The sequence below is a fragment of the Miscanthus floridulus genome, chromosome 13 (assembly GCF_019320115.1).
Source record: "Miscanthus floridulus cultivar M001 chromosome 13, ASM1932011v1, whole genome shotgun sequence".
Lineage (NCBI taxonomy): Eukaryota > Viridiplantae > Streptophyta > Magnoliopsida > Poales > Poaceae > Miscanthus > Miscanthus floridulus.
This window is the reverse complement of record NC_089592.1, coordinates 60,012,498-60,029,987: the sequence shown is the minus strand read 5'-3', so window position 1 is coordinate 60,029,987 and position 17,490 is coordinate 60,012,498. Positions and strand designations below refer to the sequence as shown.

Genomic DNA, 17,490 nt, shown 5'->3' with positions numbered 1-17,490 from the left:
TATGGCTAATAATAAGGACTTACTATTAGCGTTGCTTTCTGCTAAAGAAAACCAGCAAACCATAAAGCCTATCATATTCCTTGGAGTCGGGAAATTATTCCCACTAGTCGGATAAGTCTTATGAGTACATTGTGTACTCATGGTTTATTTACCCCTGTTGCAGGTGATGCTTGAGAAGTACCTTGTGTGGAGGATTCTTCTGGTGGGCTCAGACGGATCCTCGTCCCTATCACTAGATGTATATTTTTAAATTCCGCTGTTTATCATTCCACACTCTGGTATTTGGTATTGTAATAATATATTTTTTAAGAAACTCTGATGTATGAAATGGACTTGTATTGTAACTCGTTCCCATTATTGGATCATTGGGAAAATATGGATCTTTCGGGTTCTCCCTTGGGGTGTGCCCAACGGATACCGCCCGATGTAGCTGGCTTTTGGGGTGCTTAGTGTCTGGTGGAAGAAAAGCGCCTCCATAAGTGTGCTATTTCGGGCGGTTCTGGCACATTTGCTGAGTGCCTTGGATCTAGCACTCGGCAAACCAGTGTTTGCCGAGTGTCCTAGATCTGACACTTGGCAAAGGATTTTTTTTTATTTATTTTTCTCTTTTCATGGAGGGACACGTGGCGTGATGTCCGCCGAGTGCCGTAATTTGCCGAGTGTTTTTCCCATATTTGCTGTGTGCCAGAGTTTTGTTGAGTGTTTTTCAGTATAATTGTCGAGTGTCAGAATGTTTGCCGAGTGTTTTCTAGTAAGGCACTCGACAAACAGATAGTTTGCCGAGTGTTAGAATCTTTGCCGAGTGTTTTTAGTTTGGCACTCGGCAAAGAGATGGTTTGCCAAGTGTTCGATAAAATACACTCGGCAAAGCCTTCGATTCCGGTAGTGCGCGTAACCGAGATACCCGAACAGGAGCGTCGTGTGGAGCAAGAGGCAGGGGAGAGTGGGAGACGGTGGCCAAGGCATCGGGTGGTGCCAGAGTGATGGTGGCAGGGAGCATTATAGATGGCCAATAGGCCAGCATGGCACGCCGTGCCTCCCGGGCCATGCCTCATAGGGCCACGGGCCTGGCCTTCGGCCCAGGCATGACCCTATGGGCCAATTTCTATGCCGGGCCAGTTTGAGAAGCACGGCCATTTTCACAGGTCATGCTAGCCTGAGGCCCACTGAGCGGCTACGTGGGGAGGCGAGGAGGAGGTGGCCGTCGGGGCTAGGAGCAGTGGAGCTCTAGATCTTAGGGGCAGAAGCTGCGCAAGCGGTGCCCTCCCTCAAACAATGGAGAGGAGGAGATGAAGAGGGGGTGAGCAAGATGGAGAGGAGAGAAAACAAGGAAGGGAGTCGCTGGATCTGCCCGCCCGCGTGCTCCTAGCCACGCGCCATCGAGGGAGAGTGAGGGAGGGAGGGAGGCAAGGATGGGGAAGAGGCAACGTGCCAGCGTCAAGGCAAGGGTGGGGAGCCAGATCTATGATGGAGAAGACCCAGCGTGGCTAGATCCACGGTAGAGATCCAGCACCGCCACAGAGGAGATGGATGGTGAGGAGGACGACGGGCGTCACAAATCTAGTGGAGGTGGGATCGAGGAAGGAGGCAGCGCGAGGCTAGAGATGGTAGTGGCCACCGCCCACCGGCGAGCTTGTCTTGGCACTAGATCTGCATTGGGGCCGAGCTCAGGGCCAGCGCGCTCGCTCCTGTAGTGGCGTCACTCGAGGAGAGAGAGGGGCAGGAGGCGTCGACGTTCATGCTTGGCCATCGGCGCTGCCACCGTTGCGAGGAGAGGAGAGGTCGCGTGAGGGAAGGGGAGGGGGTATCCGCGGTGCTGGCACTAGGGTTTGGGGTGAGGCATGAGGGAGAGGCGGAGAGCCACCATGGGTTGCCCGCTTATATATGAGGGGGGAGGTAGGCCAGGGACTACGGGGAGCACGTGGGCCTCACTGGGCCATGGGGAGGGGAGGAGGAGTGAGGAGGGGGAGGCGCTAGCGGGCCTCCTATACTATAGCAGGCCATGCCGTGCTGGCCCATGTGCCTAGGGTAAGGCCTAGGCATAGCCTGCTCCTCCGGGCCGGGCCAGCCCGAGCCCGCTAGCCTCTGGGTTGGGCTGTGCTTGGGCTGGGCCAAAAAAATAGGCCTTGGGCCAGGCCAATGGGCTCGGGCTGCATGGCCAACTATGGGGAGCGTCAGGCAATGGGGTAGGCATGTATCGAGCCTTCTAGTGATGAGAGTCCTTGGTAGCGACCACCGTGGTAGGCCCCGAACGATCATCGTCCATAGCGGCGTTCTCCAAGAGGCAGGCAACAACCGTGTGTCTAGCGAGGTCGCACGGGTCTAGTCATCTAGACCAAGGTGTTGCCCGCATGAAGCCCTATGTGTCGTGCGTCACCGCCGCGTGGGCCAAAGGCGACAACACCTCCCTAGCTGTCGCCGCACATGCCACCGATGCCTGACCTTTAACATTGTGCATCTCTCCGCCACCGGTGCAAGAATGTCGGGTCCAAGGCTCCAAGCTACAAGGTCTAGGGTCCACCACCACCGTTGCTAGCATGGTGTACATGCACGGTTGTACATGCATGGTGTCAAATAGTACTTGCATCATCCTATTTTATATGGAACCTGGAACGAGTACGATATCCTAAATAACACTTTGGCCACTTATTTATTTTACATTATTTTCTTGTGATTATAAACTTATAATCATTGGACAGTACATTTGATTACAAATCTATCTATATCGACTTTGATAATGCTCCTATCAGGGTGTCCGTCAGTTCAGATGGGACAGACCTGCCTCGCGCCTCACACGGTCGCACCGAACCCGCTTCGTGCCATGTCAACTAGCCTCCATTGGGCAGCAGCGAGTAGATGAGCATATGTTGCAACCATATGTTTCATGCATTTTAGATGTATGTTGCATTTGTTTCATTTGGATTTTGCAAAAGTAGATCTAGTGTTGCATATGTTGCAATGTGTAAGGGACCGTGACTCCTAAGAGAGGGGTGAATTAGGCAACTTAAAACTCTAAACTCTTGACTATGGCCTCTTTTTCTATCCTAAGCAAAAACCTATGCAAAAGATAAACTATCTAAATGTGCAACTACGATTTAGCTAGTGTGTTGCTATCTCTACCGCAAAAAGAAGTTATGCAACCTAGGTTCTAACCTATCACTAGCCTATCACTAAGCTAGGAAAGTAAAGCACAAACCAAGATTGCAATGCAAATGCGGAAGCTAAAGAGTAAGGTAGAGATATGCAAACTCCTGTCGATGACTTTGATATTTTTAGCGAGGTATCGAGAAGCACACATGCTTTCCCCTAGTCCTCATTGGAGCCCCTCGCAAGGGATCCCTCACAAGGGCCAAGCTCTCGGTCGGGTAACTCCATGGATAGCCCTGGGCCTTCCCCACGCACAAGTGGGTCTCCGGTGTGTCTTCCGGCAAGCCTCTCCCGGACCGCTCCCCACCGTCTTCACTATCAAGCTTTCGGCTGAACCACCGCGGGCCTTGTTCCCTTCAGTACACGGTGGTAGCCACACCACAAACATGGTTGATGTGATCTCGCAAGACTACAAGCCCCTCTGATGTACAACAATAGTGCACGCAAGCACTGAGTGATAAGAGGTGTGCAAACCTTACTAAACACTAGGCCTAAACCTAGAGCAAGCGCATAAGCGGTGGCCTAATCAACCTAAGCACTTCGCAAAGCACCTACGCTAATCAACTAATGAATCACTAAGCACTATGCAAGTGGAGATCACTAAAATGGTGTATCAACACCCTTGGTATGTTTCCTCAACTCTCCACTCCACAAATGGCCAGTTGGGGGTTTATTTATAAGCCCCATGAAGAAGTAGCCACTGGGGGCAAAACCTAGCTTTCTGCTACTGACCGGACGCTGCTATCGTCCTGACCCGACACGTCTGGTCATCATGACCGTTGAGCGCGTGCATTGATCGGACTCACTACCGAGTCCAGTCATCATCAACCGGACGTGTCCGGTCGTATTTGCGCCACTCTAGAACCTCTCTAGAGTCGATCGGACGATGCACTTTATGCATCCGGTCATCCAGGGCCACTACATCCAATCCTCACTGAGTTGTTGTCACGATGATGAACAGTGAAGTTCGTGCATCCGGTCACTGCCCTCGCTCAATGTCTGGTCATAGATGCTGACGCCTATTGTTGCCGAGCAACTGATCGGACACGTCCGGTCCCTATAAGGGCCGCGTTCGGTCACCTCTGCTGAGCTCGTTTCTTCGTGATCATGCGTCCGGCTTGGTTCCCATCTTCATGCTTGGACTTTGCTTGATATCTTGGGTCTTCTCTTGTGCTTCTAGGGTCTTGCTTATGGTGTTGATTGTGGGATCATCATGTCGACTTTGTCCAAGTCATGTCTTGCACCCTATTGAACTACAAAACAATTACTTGTAAATTTATTAGTCCAATTTGGTTGTGTTGGTCATCAAACACCAAAATCTAAAGTAAATGGGCCTAGGGTCCATTTACAATCTCTTCCTTTTTGGTGATTGATGACAACACGACCAAAATAAGCAAATAATAAAAATTTTGGAATTTAAAAACTATTTACTTGCTAGGATGCAATGCAAAGGGCAAGGTTATATGATGCTAAAAGATACCACATGTAAATATCTTTGGAAACTTATCTTGCCCTTGCAAATGTCCCCATGTGGCATTATGGATCTTAGCCTCCCCCTAACTCCATAATCCACTATCCTCCCTTTCTCGGACCATTACCACTTGTAAATTATTATGATAGGGCTTGCTTTTGGTCCTACAAATTCTACCCCTTTGGAATCAAACACCGAAAAGAAAGACATTAGTAGCATAAGGGAGGGTCAAACTTTGTGATCCTTTGTATGTGGAGTGTAATAGGTCACAAAATTTGACTCTCACATTACATAGACTAAGCTCCCCCTAAATATATGCATACATATGATGGAGAATGTAGTTTATGCATAATTGGCAAATTAATGCTCAAGGGAGTTTCATCTATATAATGCATGGAGAAAGCATATAAATACCAAAGTGAAATCAACATGATGATATCAGTTTTAGAAATACCACATGTGAAAACCAATTTGATTTATACCACTTGTAATAGGTGCTGGATATTTGAAGTATGATGCTTAACTCCGGGGACTCCATTTTCCTTGCAATGAGACTACTACACACATGATAAGCTTGAAAAGGTGTTAGTCTCAAAGCATCCAACTTGTAGAGTAACCTCCTCCTAAATTTGTGCACACAAGTATAGAATACTTGTAGGATAAGTGCACATTAATTTTAGAATAAAAATACCACTTGAAAGATGACATCACATGAACGTGAGAATCATTTTCAAAGTGATATTCGGGAGAAATTATCTACAATTTAGACTTTGACACATATTAGATGAATAATTGTAAAACAAACTATATGTCATGCTCCTAAATAATTTAAACCATGTAGGTTTGCTCCAAGGGTTAAGAGTGAGACCAAGCAAGCCTACCATAAGATATACCTAGTGTATGCATGACAAAGGATTTAAACATGCAAATACAAACCTAGGCATAAAAAGGAACTAGATGCTAATTGAGATTGCATGAAATTAAATCTAGTTACCTAACATGGGAAGGAGAATTTGGTTCCATAGTATTCACTAACCCACTTGGCAATTACCTTATTCATAATGATGCACCCCATGAAATACACCCATACTTAGCCAAGTCTCTAAATTCTCTGAAGTCCATCGGACTTCTCACTTCCCTTTCAGGATCCAAACCTTCTTGGTGCTCTTCATGTTAGAAATGATCTCCTTTGGCACCCAAATGTGTTTGGCCCCATTGATGGCTTGCTTGTTCACCTTGATGGCCACCACCTTGTCATTTTTCTTCTTCAAGAGATAAGGTGTGGAGGCCTTTTTGTCCACTTTGTTGGTGTAGGTGTTGAAGAGCTTGCTTGTTTCCTTTTTGTTTTTCTCTTTATTCTTAGCTCCTCCCCCATTCTTCACCTTGCACTCATAGGACTTGTGGCCTTCTTTGTGGCATACATAGCAAACCACGATTTGTCCTTCATTAAGCTTCTTCACTCCCTTGACGATGTTATCCTGATAAAGTTGGGCTTGCTCTGTCTTGCCTTTCACTTAAGTCAAGTCCTTGGTGAGGCGAGCCACTTCTTGCTTGAGTTGCTCATTCTCCATTGCGATTTCTACAACAACTTTCTCAACACAAACTTGGTTGTACAAGGGTGAGTCTAAACATAAATCATTACAAGAAGTAGAGGCATCCTTTTTAGGCATGTCAAACATTAAACCTTTCTTTTTAGGTGCCTTGGTGGGGGTTATACCGACAACTTCAAGATTTGCAACTTTATTAGTTAGCTCATCACAATGTTTGCATATGGTTTCCATTTTAGTGAGCAAACTCTTATAAGCATCTTGTGAGCTAGCTAACTTTTTCTTTAATTTTTCATTTTTCTTTACAAGTTGCTCATCATTGATTGTGCAATTATTTGTGTTTGCACTAGTCTCAAGTTGCTCAATTTTAGTAGATAGCTCCATATTAAGATTGGCAAAGGTTTCATATGGTTCAAGCAAAGTAGCATAAGCTTGTTGTGAGCTATCTAGTTTTTCTTTTAATTTTTCAAGCTTCTTTTGTTGACTAGTGCAAACTTTAGCAAATTTAAGATTTTCTTGCACAATTTTATCATAAGAAGGTAGCTCATCATCACTATCACTATCATGGTCACTATCACTAGGGATAGGCTTTTTGTTACCTTGTGCCATAAGGCACACACGCGAAGTGCTTGATGATGAGTGCTTGTGCCCACGCGCTATTGTGGTGGTCTTCTTCTTCACTTGAAGAATCATCCCATGACCTTATTGATGTGAGGGCTTTGTCCTTGCACTCCTTCTTCTTCATCTTGGGTGTGGTCTTGTTTGGACAAACTTCCATAAAGTGTCCCAACTCACCGCATCCATAGCATCCCTTCTTTCTTTGCTCATTTCTTTGATTGGTGAAGATGAAATCTTGAATTTGAAGGGCACACCCTTGATATTGAGTTTTTGGATCATCTTCTCCACCTTGTTGATAAGCTTGATAAATTCTTCATCAAGGTCGGAGGTGGAGGAAGATTGATCATCATCACTTGATTCTACATCATCATCATCATCATCATCCTCATCTTCTTCTTCATCTTCACTTGAGGAGCTTGAGCTTGAGATTGTCTCAACTTGCTTGTCCTTCATCTTCTTTTTCTCACTACATGTGAGAGTTTTGCCTTGCTTGATGACGAGGCTTCTTCTTGACCCATCTTCCATGACATTTCAAATGCCACTATCTTACCAATGACTATGGCTGGGGTCATAGTGCTCAAGTCCTCCATATTGTGAAGGATGGTGATGATGCTTGCATATTTCTTTTGTGGTAGCACGAAGATGATCTTCCTCACGATGTCTGCATCATCTAGGTTTGTTAATCCTATTGAATGGAGCTCATTGATAATTAGATTCAAATGAGAATACATATCACGAACAAGCTCATCATCATTCATTTTAAAGGAATCATAATTTTGTTTAGCTAGACAATGTTTGTGCTCACGGACATTAGTTGTGCCGTCATGGAGCTCTTGAAGTTTTAACCAAATTTCGTGTGTCGTATTTAAAGTGAACACTTGGTTAAACACATCCATGCTAAAAGATTCAAACAAGCAATTTTTAGCTCTAGCATTGAAATGAATTTCTTTTTCTTTACTCTTTGTGGGTTTATCGAGATTCTTAATGGGTTTCATCCCGTCACGAGTGACTCTCCAAATACCCAAATCTACCACCTCAAGGTGACAAGCCATTCTAGCTTTATAGTAGGGGAAGTTAGTGCCGTCAAAATATGGAGGCCTAGAGGTATCCATCCCAACCACTCTAAATAGTATTGGCTCAACGGCGGTGAAACCAAAGGTCCAAATTGAGCCAACCGGCTCTGATACCACTTGTAAGGGACCGTGACACCTAAGACGGGGGTGAATTAGGCAACTTAAAACTCTAAACTCTTGACTATGGCCTCTTTCTCTATCCTTAGCAAAAACCTATGCAAAAGATAAACTATCTAAATGTGCAACTACGGTTTAGCTAGTGTGTTGCTATCTCTACCGCAAAAAGGAGTTATGCAACCTAGGTTCCAAACCTATCAACTAGCCTATCATTAAGCTAGGAAAGTAAAGCACAAACCAAGATTACAATGTAAATGCAGAAGCTAAAGAGTAAGATAGAGATATGCAAACTTCCGTCTATGACTCCGGTATTTTTACCGAAGTATCAAGAAGCACGCAAGCTTCCCCCTAGTCCTCGTTGGAGCCCCTCACAAGGGCCAAGCTCTCAGTCCGGTAACTCTGTGGATAGCCCCGAGCCTTCCCCATATGCAAGTGGGTCTCCGGTGTGCCTTCCGGTAAGCCTCTCCCAGACCGCTCCCCGCCGTCTTCATTATAAAGCTTTTGGCCGAACCACCGTGGGCCTTGTTCCCTTCGGTACACGGTGGCGGCCACACCACAAACGCGGTTGGTGTGATCTCGCAAGACTACAAGCCTCTCCGATATACAACAATGGTGCACACAAGCACCGAGTGATAAGAGGTGAACAAACCTCACTAAACACTAGGCCTAAACCTAGAGCAAGTGCATAAGCGGTGGTCTAATCAACCTAAGCACTTCGTAAAACACCTATGCTAATCAACTAATGAATCACTAAGCACTATGCAAGTAGAGATCACTAAAATGGTGTATCAACACCCTTGGTATGTTTCCTCAACTCTCCACTCCTCAAATGGCTGGTTCGGGGTCTATTTATAAGCCAGATGAAGAAAGTAGCCGTTGGGGGCGAAACCCAGCTTTCTGCTACTGACCGAACGCTGCTGTCGTCCTGACCAGACACGTCCAGTTGTCCCGACCATTGAGCGTGCGCGTTGATCGGACTCACTGCCAAGTCCGGTCATCATCGACCGGATGTGTCCGGTCGTATTTGCGCCGCTCTGGAACCTCTCTGGACTCGATTGGGCGCTGCACTTTGTGCGTCCAGTCATCCAGTGCCACTGCGTCTGGTCCTCACTGAGTTGTTGCCGCGATGATGAACAGTGAAGTTCGTGCGTTCGGTCACTGCCTCGCTCAGCGTCCGGTCATAGCTGCCGACGCCTGCTGTTGCCGAGCAACTGATCGGCCGCGTCCGGTCACCTCTGTCGAGCTCGTTTTTTCACGATCTTACGTCCGGCTTGGTTCCCATCTTCGTGCTTGGAATTTACTTGATATCTTGTGTCTTTTCTTGTGCTTCTAGGGTCTTGCTTATGGTGTTGATCATGTGATCATCATGTTGCCTTTGTTCAAGTCACGTCTTGCACCCTATTGAACTACAAAACAATTACTTACAAATTCATTAGTTCAATTTGGTTGTGTTGGTCATCAAACACTAAAATCCAAAGCAAATGGGCCTAGGGTCTATTTTCCTTACACAATGGCTATACACGTATGTTACAAGTGTATGTTTTATGTTTCAGCTATTTCAAACGTATGTTGCAAGTGTTTTATCTAGATATTGCATGTCCTAGTGGTTATACATGTATGTTGTAAGTGTATGTTCCAAATGTTTCACCTATTTCAAGCCTATGTGTGTAAGTGTTTCATCTGAATTTTGCATATGTTCATCTAGATGTTATAGTTGCTATATACATATGTTGCAAACGTATGTTTGTAAACGTTTCTCCTGTTTCAGACGTATGTTGCAGAAGTGCTTTTCATGTTGCAATATTAGCCGGCGTAGGAAGCAGGTGCATGTAGATGTGGTCCCCGCGGGTGTAGCGGTCCCCACGTGCGCGGTAAGCAAAGCAGGCATGTGGCGCGTCAACAGGCATGTTGTGCGGTCCCCACCTGCATGTGCATCAACAAGCATGTGGCGCGTAGCTGCATGCGTACGTGCATGGCGTGCAGGCGCTGCAGTTGCATGCGGCATGCGGGGGTAGGCGTGCAGGCGCAACAGTTGGAGGCGGGGTAGGCGTCGTTCCATTTCTTCAGAGTGGAGCGCATTCGAGTGGGACTGTGCATGCAGAGAAAAAAATATTGCTACTCCAGCAACTTCTTACAGTAGAGAGAGCGTGCTACTACCTCATGCGAGACAGGGCAAGACGTGCAAGGTGCACGACGCTGGAGCGAGCACGCAGGAGTAGGTGAGGCGCAACGGTCAGGGCGAGCAACGCGAAGGGGCAGGACGTCCGGGCGATAGCCACCCCCTTATGAACTTTTATGTTATAATAGTTAAAATTTGTTAGCTAAATTATTTATAAAACATTATAAAGCAGTTTCAATATTGATATATGTGCGTGTCTTTTAAACTAGAACAGAGGGAGTATTCGGACATGTACATGAGTAGACAATGTACTTGTACCTGGTAGGATCGTATCCTATGATATTTTATGTGGCGCTCCGAAGCACGTCAAGCGCATCTGGTGTAGTGGTATCATAGTACCCTACCCTCCCACGTAGGAATGAAAACGGATTGGATACGGACGGATATCACCGATATTATATTTGTTTTTATATTTTTATCCGAATTCGGATTCGAATACGGATAGTGTCAACTATGTCGAATATGATACGATTGGATATCGATATCATAAATATGCGATTTGAGCATTCGGATACGGATACGGTATCGGATGTTGAATATCCAGACTCGGATACAGACAGATCTTATCTCCTCTAAATGGATTCGGTTTCAAATACGATCGAAAAATATCCGTACCATTTTCATCGCTACTCCCAACGGTACTGACCGGTGTTCCATTCCCCGGATGCGCAGTTGTAATATATTTTTGCTTGCCGATTCTTGTCTGTTTTGGCCTTTGGGGCATTGCTTCCCTCTTTATTCAACTACCGTCCCTTTTCTGTTTCTGGAAATTGTTTCTATTTTAATTCAACCAATCAGCGCTAGTACGTTGCACTTTACACATCGCATTTTACTGATGAAATCGATTTCCACTGGCCAACCCTAACCCAGTGATGAAATCGCATTTTATTCAACCGATACAGCTTCACCACCCTAACCCAACCCTAGACTGTGTCAAGATAAGGCATGGAAATGCTCTGTGACCAACCATTTAATACTCATTCGTTCTAAATTATAAGCTTCATTACCATTTAATATCTAGGGGCATAGCTTGTTATGTCTAGAAAAGACAAAACAACATATAATTTGAAATGGAGTACAACACAATTACTACAACTTAAACCTGACTACTGTTCTATATCCCGTTCTTAGTAGCGCCTCTAGTCTCTCGTCTCCGGAGATAGAACTCGGCAACTCAACCATATGATACGAGATCACCAAAATACAGAATACCACATCAGATCCTAAGCTGAGTTTTTTTTTCAGTCAACAGGTCCATCGCCAGCTGTTACAATAAAATGGAAACATGCACAATGCTCTGCATCGCGGGAGGACATGAGGCCGTAATAACTCTATCCTGCTCTGCATTATTCCCGGACCAGACTATTCTTTTGCACATAGCACATGATAGCAGAGCAGCTGTACAACCGATACGAATTTCTTATTCCCTTTGCAAAGAGAGATCCGAGTCTCCAACAATGAGGGCAACGATCCAGCTGAAGAACCAGGATGTACATAGGAGGTGATGTATGGAAAAGGTAAGATCTTGCGCTGGTGCTTCTAACCTGTAGAGAATGCTCCCTCACAGTACCTGTGAGAAGGATGGAAACATGAATAAGAACTTTGTATAACGAAAATAAAGCCTGTGTAACTCTACATTGAAGCATTCAGAGCCATCCATGAGATGCATAATGCTTCATCAAGATTTAAAGCCAAAACAATCACATCTGAATGCTTCCAAACATTCATAGATTGTTCAAGATAATGATGAATGGATATCACAAACATGAAACAGGAGTTAGCCAACACAAAGCAAAGCTAAGTTACCTGTTGCTGAATTTCTCTACAGCTGTGGATGCATAAAGAAGTGTCTCATCACCCTTCTCTAAATCCATGTAAAGCTCCCTTCCTCGACTAATTTTAGCAATAACCCATGCATTGTTTTTTGTTCTGATACATGCTTCAAAATCCTTATCATGACAAGGGTCACCTCTCCTGTATCTTGACTTCTCTAGATCTACTTCTTGTCTTAGCATATTGAGGGCAAGTAGAGAATCCTGCACAGTTCCATCATAGAAGACAAGTCAAGTGAAAAGGACAACACAAGCTAGAAAAAAGCTGTTTAACATTATGCATCTAAGAACTTATAGCCTACAAAAATATATTATAGTGCACTGGAATGATATATGTTTCTTGAAAGAATGAATGGAAGAGAGAGAGAATACAAAATCTTACAATCTACTCAATACAGAAAATCATACCTTTGCCAAGGTGGTGACTTTCCCAGGGGGGGAGGCTCTTGATACTCTTCTCTCTGGATCAACGAGCAAGTAACGATATCCACTAACGTGATAAGCATTTTCTCCTCCCCATCCCCGTGTCAATTTCTGCTCAACAGTGACAATCTTCTGTGATGCCTGCAATAATGATCAAATTATTGGGCATGCATTCAGAGCCATATTCTTCATATCAAACTACACTATAACCATATAGATATAGGGCATTAGTATCTTTTTTTTTTTTGCATTTAACAGTGTACTTTATTTAGCTCAGCAGCGCATCTGGAAATCCAGAAAAAAGATGGAATCAGAATCACTCACATTTTCAAGCATCTGCTTCTTCACATGAGTAATGCCCTCTTCTCCATTTATCAGTGAGGAAGCAGGAACCAGCAGTAGGATAGTGAGACTCTTATGCTGATAAATGCATAGGTACATGCGCTCCTCTGCCTGCTGGAACCATAGTATTGGAGCCAAGGGTACAGCACCACGAGCTTCTGTAGCTGCGAAATCAGCAGCAATAAAGCCGTCCTTTCCCTTTGACAAATTCTCACGCAGGAGAGGCCTGAAATTATGACGCATCTGATTTTGTCCACCAGGAGAAGTATCACGAGATCGACTATGGTACCTTTCTCCTGCAGTTGTTCCATTTGATGAACTTGATGTTGGACCAGCACTAACAGAAGTTCCTTTTCGCAAATAGGACCAAGAACTTGCATTGGCATATAAAGCACGCGGAGTTAACCTCAGAACAGCATATGTATATAGGTCTAAAGTATCATCCTGCAGAAAAACAAACTTAAGTTCCTTAATGACAAGTGAACCACGAGCTTGTAAACTAGATGAGTGCCAGATCAAATAGAATTCCAACTGAATTAGGGATTACAGGAGACCATACCGGGGGCAGTGTCGTTGACACCAAGAGGTCTTCAAATAGTACAAGTGATTGGCAGGTGACATTTCCAAGACATGATCCAAGTACTGTGGTGAGTGACTGAAACACTAATACTTCAATAGTTGGAATAAATAAAATAAATCTGTGCAACTTGCGATCACATGATTCTAAATGATACTGCAAATATGACACACACTACTGATAGATGGCAGGAGGTTAGTTTGAAATTGAAATTTGTAAAATGGTGATTGATTGGTTCTGAAAGATTTTTCTCAGAAAGCAAACTCTACTTATAAACAGAACCAATCTTTGTGCAGTAACTCTAGCCCTGCAATAAAAACAACTCTTCCTAAGGCAAATACTGATGCAGGCATAGAAAATGAATATAACAACGGAAATCCTTCCCATGTTTACATAACAGCCAAGAAGGCTTGTGTAATCCAAATCCACATTAGATAAACTATGAAGTATGAATAGAACCAGAACCAAGATGTAGTTCTTCCTTTGGAAACCAGAAAGGAACAAGAAACAACAGTATAAGATGTTTGCCCAAAGCCCCAAATCAACCAGTTTCAGGAAAGGAACTCATTTACACTGAGTTAATCAAAGTTATGAACCCTTCAAGGTATCCAATTCCTCGCAGAGTAGCATGATACCACACCATTTAAGAAACTCAATAAAGTTTTGTTCAGCTGATACTGCACCAGCTAGTATGGAAATCAGGATCAGTCTTACAGCAGGTTAACAAACCTTACTACAAATCTGGACAAGATGTGAACAACAACTTGCATATAAGGATGATAACATGGAAATGATTTTAATTAATTAGGGGAGTAAGAAAATACTGTCGTTTGTTTTTAAAAAACTATTAACATAAGCAGCGCAGCTTACCTGAACGTCAAGTGCCACTTCTCGTGATACTGTAAGCATTTGGACTGTTCGCCTCTCCTTTAGGCTGTCATGGTAGGTTGGAAATTGTAACTTCTTACCAACATTAAAATCTGTTCCAGAGCATAACACAAAACATATAAATGTCATGATATTACTGAAAGATTTACAAATAGCATCCTTGCATGTTGCCAAAAATAGCGATATGAACATGTTTATGACAGCCGCAAGTAAATTTAACTAGACCCACCGCTCAAATAATCTGTGAGAAATGTGCGGAGGTGACCACGAGCAAGTTCAGCACTTGGTTGTCTGTCAAGCAAAGTTCGGATTGGTCCATGAAACATTGCAAAGAGAGAATGAGCCTCTTTAAGAATCCCTTGGAGTGCACTACAACGCCAAGTCAATTCATTTTCCTTGTTTTTTTCCACAACCTACAATATCAAATTGAGTCCTAACTATTCATCAGTATCATAGTATAAGATGATGCACATTCAATTTATATTGCTGTAAAGATGCTGTAAATTTGAAATAGCACAGCTCATGAACTGCTTTACTAGTTCCCTAAGGAAAAGATCAAATCTCAAAGATGGTGCTATAAACATGTAGTTGACCAAAATACATTAAGGAAAAGATCAAATCTCGACATATAACTCTATACAGCTTAGATCAAACAGGAAAGGCTACTACAGAAAATTTCAGAACAATCACGTTTCAAGATTCAGGAGAATTCGACTTGGCCAAAACAAAGCCAAACTGCTTCTGCTCCACCAGAGGAGCAGGCGGAGCACGAATAGTAGCCGGAGCCAGAGCAGGAGCTCTACCAAACAGGCCCTAAATCAGCATTGATACTGTTGTATGACAGGACAATATAATATACAGGGAGTAGAGTTCTCTATATGAACTATCAGGTAAATAATTTCTACATGGAGATAATAAGAGCAATGCTATCAAGAAGCATACTCGTTGACAATACATTAACAGTAGCGAACTAGAAGAACTAACCAACACAAATGAAATGCATGTAGAACTTCTGAACCACAGTTTCAGTGCTACCCTGAGATAAATTGACATAGTATTAAGTAGTGACATAGTACTTCAAGAGTGATTGTAAGGGCTAAGTGTGTGGGGTGTATGATGCAAGGGCTCTCTTGGCCCTTTGTACTTCTTCTTAATATAAAGATACACAGGTCTCCTGTGTGTTCATAAAAAAAGTATTAAAGTAGTGAAAAGCCATTACCAAAACCATCCAAATATCCGTTTCGGCTTGGTAAAAAACATGGGAGTGTTTCTCTGATTCTATAACGTCGCAATCCTCTTCCGGGGAAAATATGCTGCATATAACTAACATTGAGAAATAAGATGATGGAACCCAGCAATATTAGGCAATAAATGAGTTATCAAAAGTACCAAGTCAGGAAATGTTTGGATGGCAATTTGGGGAGAATATCCTATCAAAGACCAACTGGAAGACATAATAAAGGGGGCAGACCCGGTGCCGGAGGCTCCCACATGAGTGGGGTCTGGGGAAGGGAAAAACCGAGGCAAGCCTTGCCCCCGCAAAATCTACGGAGAGGTTGCTTCGAACCCGCGACCTGGTGACTCAGTGAGCAACTGGAAGACATAATGTGACCACAAAAGAAATGTTGGTTATGAAGGGCTCCGATATACTGATGTTAACCCCCATGTCAGTTTGAGTAATCATTCATAAGTATTTGCAGTTGTCTAGAGATCTACAGGAATATGTGAATTGTGAACACTATATGAAATGAACCAATATACAAATGTTATTACTAGTAAAACAGTAGATGTTTCTAGATCCGCCACTGTCGATAGGTGAACTTAGGAACCAAAGCCATTGGCCCGTTGCCAAAAAAATACTAATCTTTTACTAAGTCCAGAATTGTTCTTGCTTGAAAAAACCTAAGCTGGATCACATGAGACAAAATCGATTCACCCATAGATTACCACCCAAACTTGCATACTCGAGCATCCTACGGATTTAAAATACTGAAGTGATGCTAGAAGCCTAGGTGCTGTTCTAGCACTCCAGAAAGCTGGCTGCAACTATTTTCCTAAACGCTGAAGAAGTGAAGATGCTGCTGCTGTTGGCGGTGAGAAGGAGCACGAGCAAATCAAGAGCTTCAAATTGCGACGAACTAGACAATAGAAATGCGTGAGAGCGAAGGCAACCTAGTGAAAGTGACGATCCCCTCGCAGAGGCCGATGACGGAGAGCTGGAGCAGTATGGGGCAGTCGGCGGGATGAAAGAAGAGGATCTTGTCGAGCTCCTGGCCCTCCTGCTGCCCCCTCTGGAGGTCGAACACGCAGAGCTGCGTCCCGTCGCCCGCGGCGGTCGACGAGAGCCCCATTCGAAACCGGGAGCTGCCGAGGCCCGAGGGGTCACCCCGCGGGACACGCAACCGCGAACGAGTGGACCCGAGGCGAGCGGAGGGTAGGTGGGGGCGACCACGCGGCCCGGACTGATCCGGTGCGGGGGCGGGTCGCCGGAGAGGGGGATCCGGCGGGCTACGGCCCGCGGCGTCGGTGACCGGACGGGGTGGAGAGGGGGCGAGGCGGGTGTGGACCGGTGGCTGGCTTGGGTCGGCGACCGACGCAGGCGTGCGGCGCGGTGAGGCGCTGTGCGGGGCTGGTGGGGCGGGGAGGAGCTGGTCGGTGGGGGAATTGATGACTTGGGCCTCGCCGGCGGGTAGGTGGCGCGCCGACGGGATTCGGGCCTGCCCAATTGTGTATGGGCTTGCGCAGCCCAGGAGCATGGGTGTGTCAGGGTAACGGCCGCGCGCTGGGGATCTGGGCCGACAGGCGACAGCTACAGCGTTGGTTTGGAAATTTGGAGAGGCGGGCCGCACCACCGATGACATCGCGGCAAGTGGCAACGGATGGCTACAGCTCGTTTGTCCGCAAAACAAATGAAAACGCTCAAAAAGTGGCAACAAGAGTTACTATATTTGAGGTATCTAAATTTTCAGACAATAATCTTTGACAATACAGGTATTACTAAAAAGACAATTCATATTTTTTCTATAATCAAACAATGATAAAATTATATTTGCCTGAACAACAAAAAAAGATCACACCCCTAAAATATACGGAGAAACATTTTTTTAACCCACTAGTCAAAGTTTAAATTGGGTGGATTACAACCATTTTATGGGTTGTGAAGGAAAACGAGACAACAAAGAGTAGAGTACGCGAGGCGAGAAGCATCGCGAAGCAGAGAAATGAAGACTGCGACTCACCTCCCTCTTCCCCTTTCCTTCCTCATCATCTTCGCCT

The 17,490-nt window shown here is 44.8% G+C and overlaps 1 protein-coding gene across 2 annotated transcripts; it reads right to left on the bottom strand.

Moving 5' to 3' along the window:
- Positions 1-11,133: 11,133 nt before the first annotated feature.
- Positions 11,134-16,856, bottom strand: LOC136500725 (vacuolar fusion protein CCZ1 homolog). 2 transcript variants are annotated; one of them, XM_066496142.1, is made up of 10 exons: positions 16,387-16,856; positions 15,434-15,527; positions 14,444-14,627; positions 14,197-14,306; positions 13,309-13,404; positions 13,039-13,193; positions 12,732-12,975; positions 12,393-12,548; positions 11,959-12,188; positions 11,135-11,722 (listed from the first exon to the last, which is right to left on the bottom strand). In XM_066496142.1, exons 1-10 carry the CDS (start codon positions 16,563-16,565, stop codon positions 11,692-11,694), a joined length of 1,479 nt encoding a protein of 492 aa, XP_066352239.1. In that variant the 5' UTR covers positions 16,566-16,856; the 3' UTR covers positions 11,135-11,691. The 2 variants fall into 2 exon arrangements, with proteins under 2 accessions (XP_066352238.1, XP_066352239.1); XM_066496141.1 differs by having other exon boundaries at positions 11,134-11,722; positions 12,732-13,193.
- Between the last annotated feature and the right edge of the window lie 634 nt (positions 16,857-17,490).

Coding starts and splice junctions, on each gene's coding strand:
- LOC136500725 (XM_066496141.1), bottom strand. CDS start 16,565: ATGGGGCTCTCGTCGACCGCCGCGGGCGACGGGACGCAGCTCTGCGTG. Junction 13,405..14,196: donor AAGTGGCACTTGACGTTCAG/GTAAGCTGCGCT, acceptor TTAGTGTTTCAG/TCACTCACCACAGTACTTGG. Junction 12,189..12,392: donor AAGTCACCACCTTGGCAAAG/GTATGATTTTCT, acceptor GGAACTGTGCAG/GATTCTCTACTTGCCCTCAA.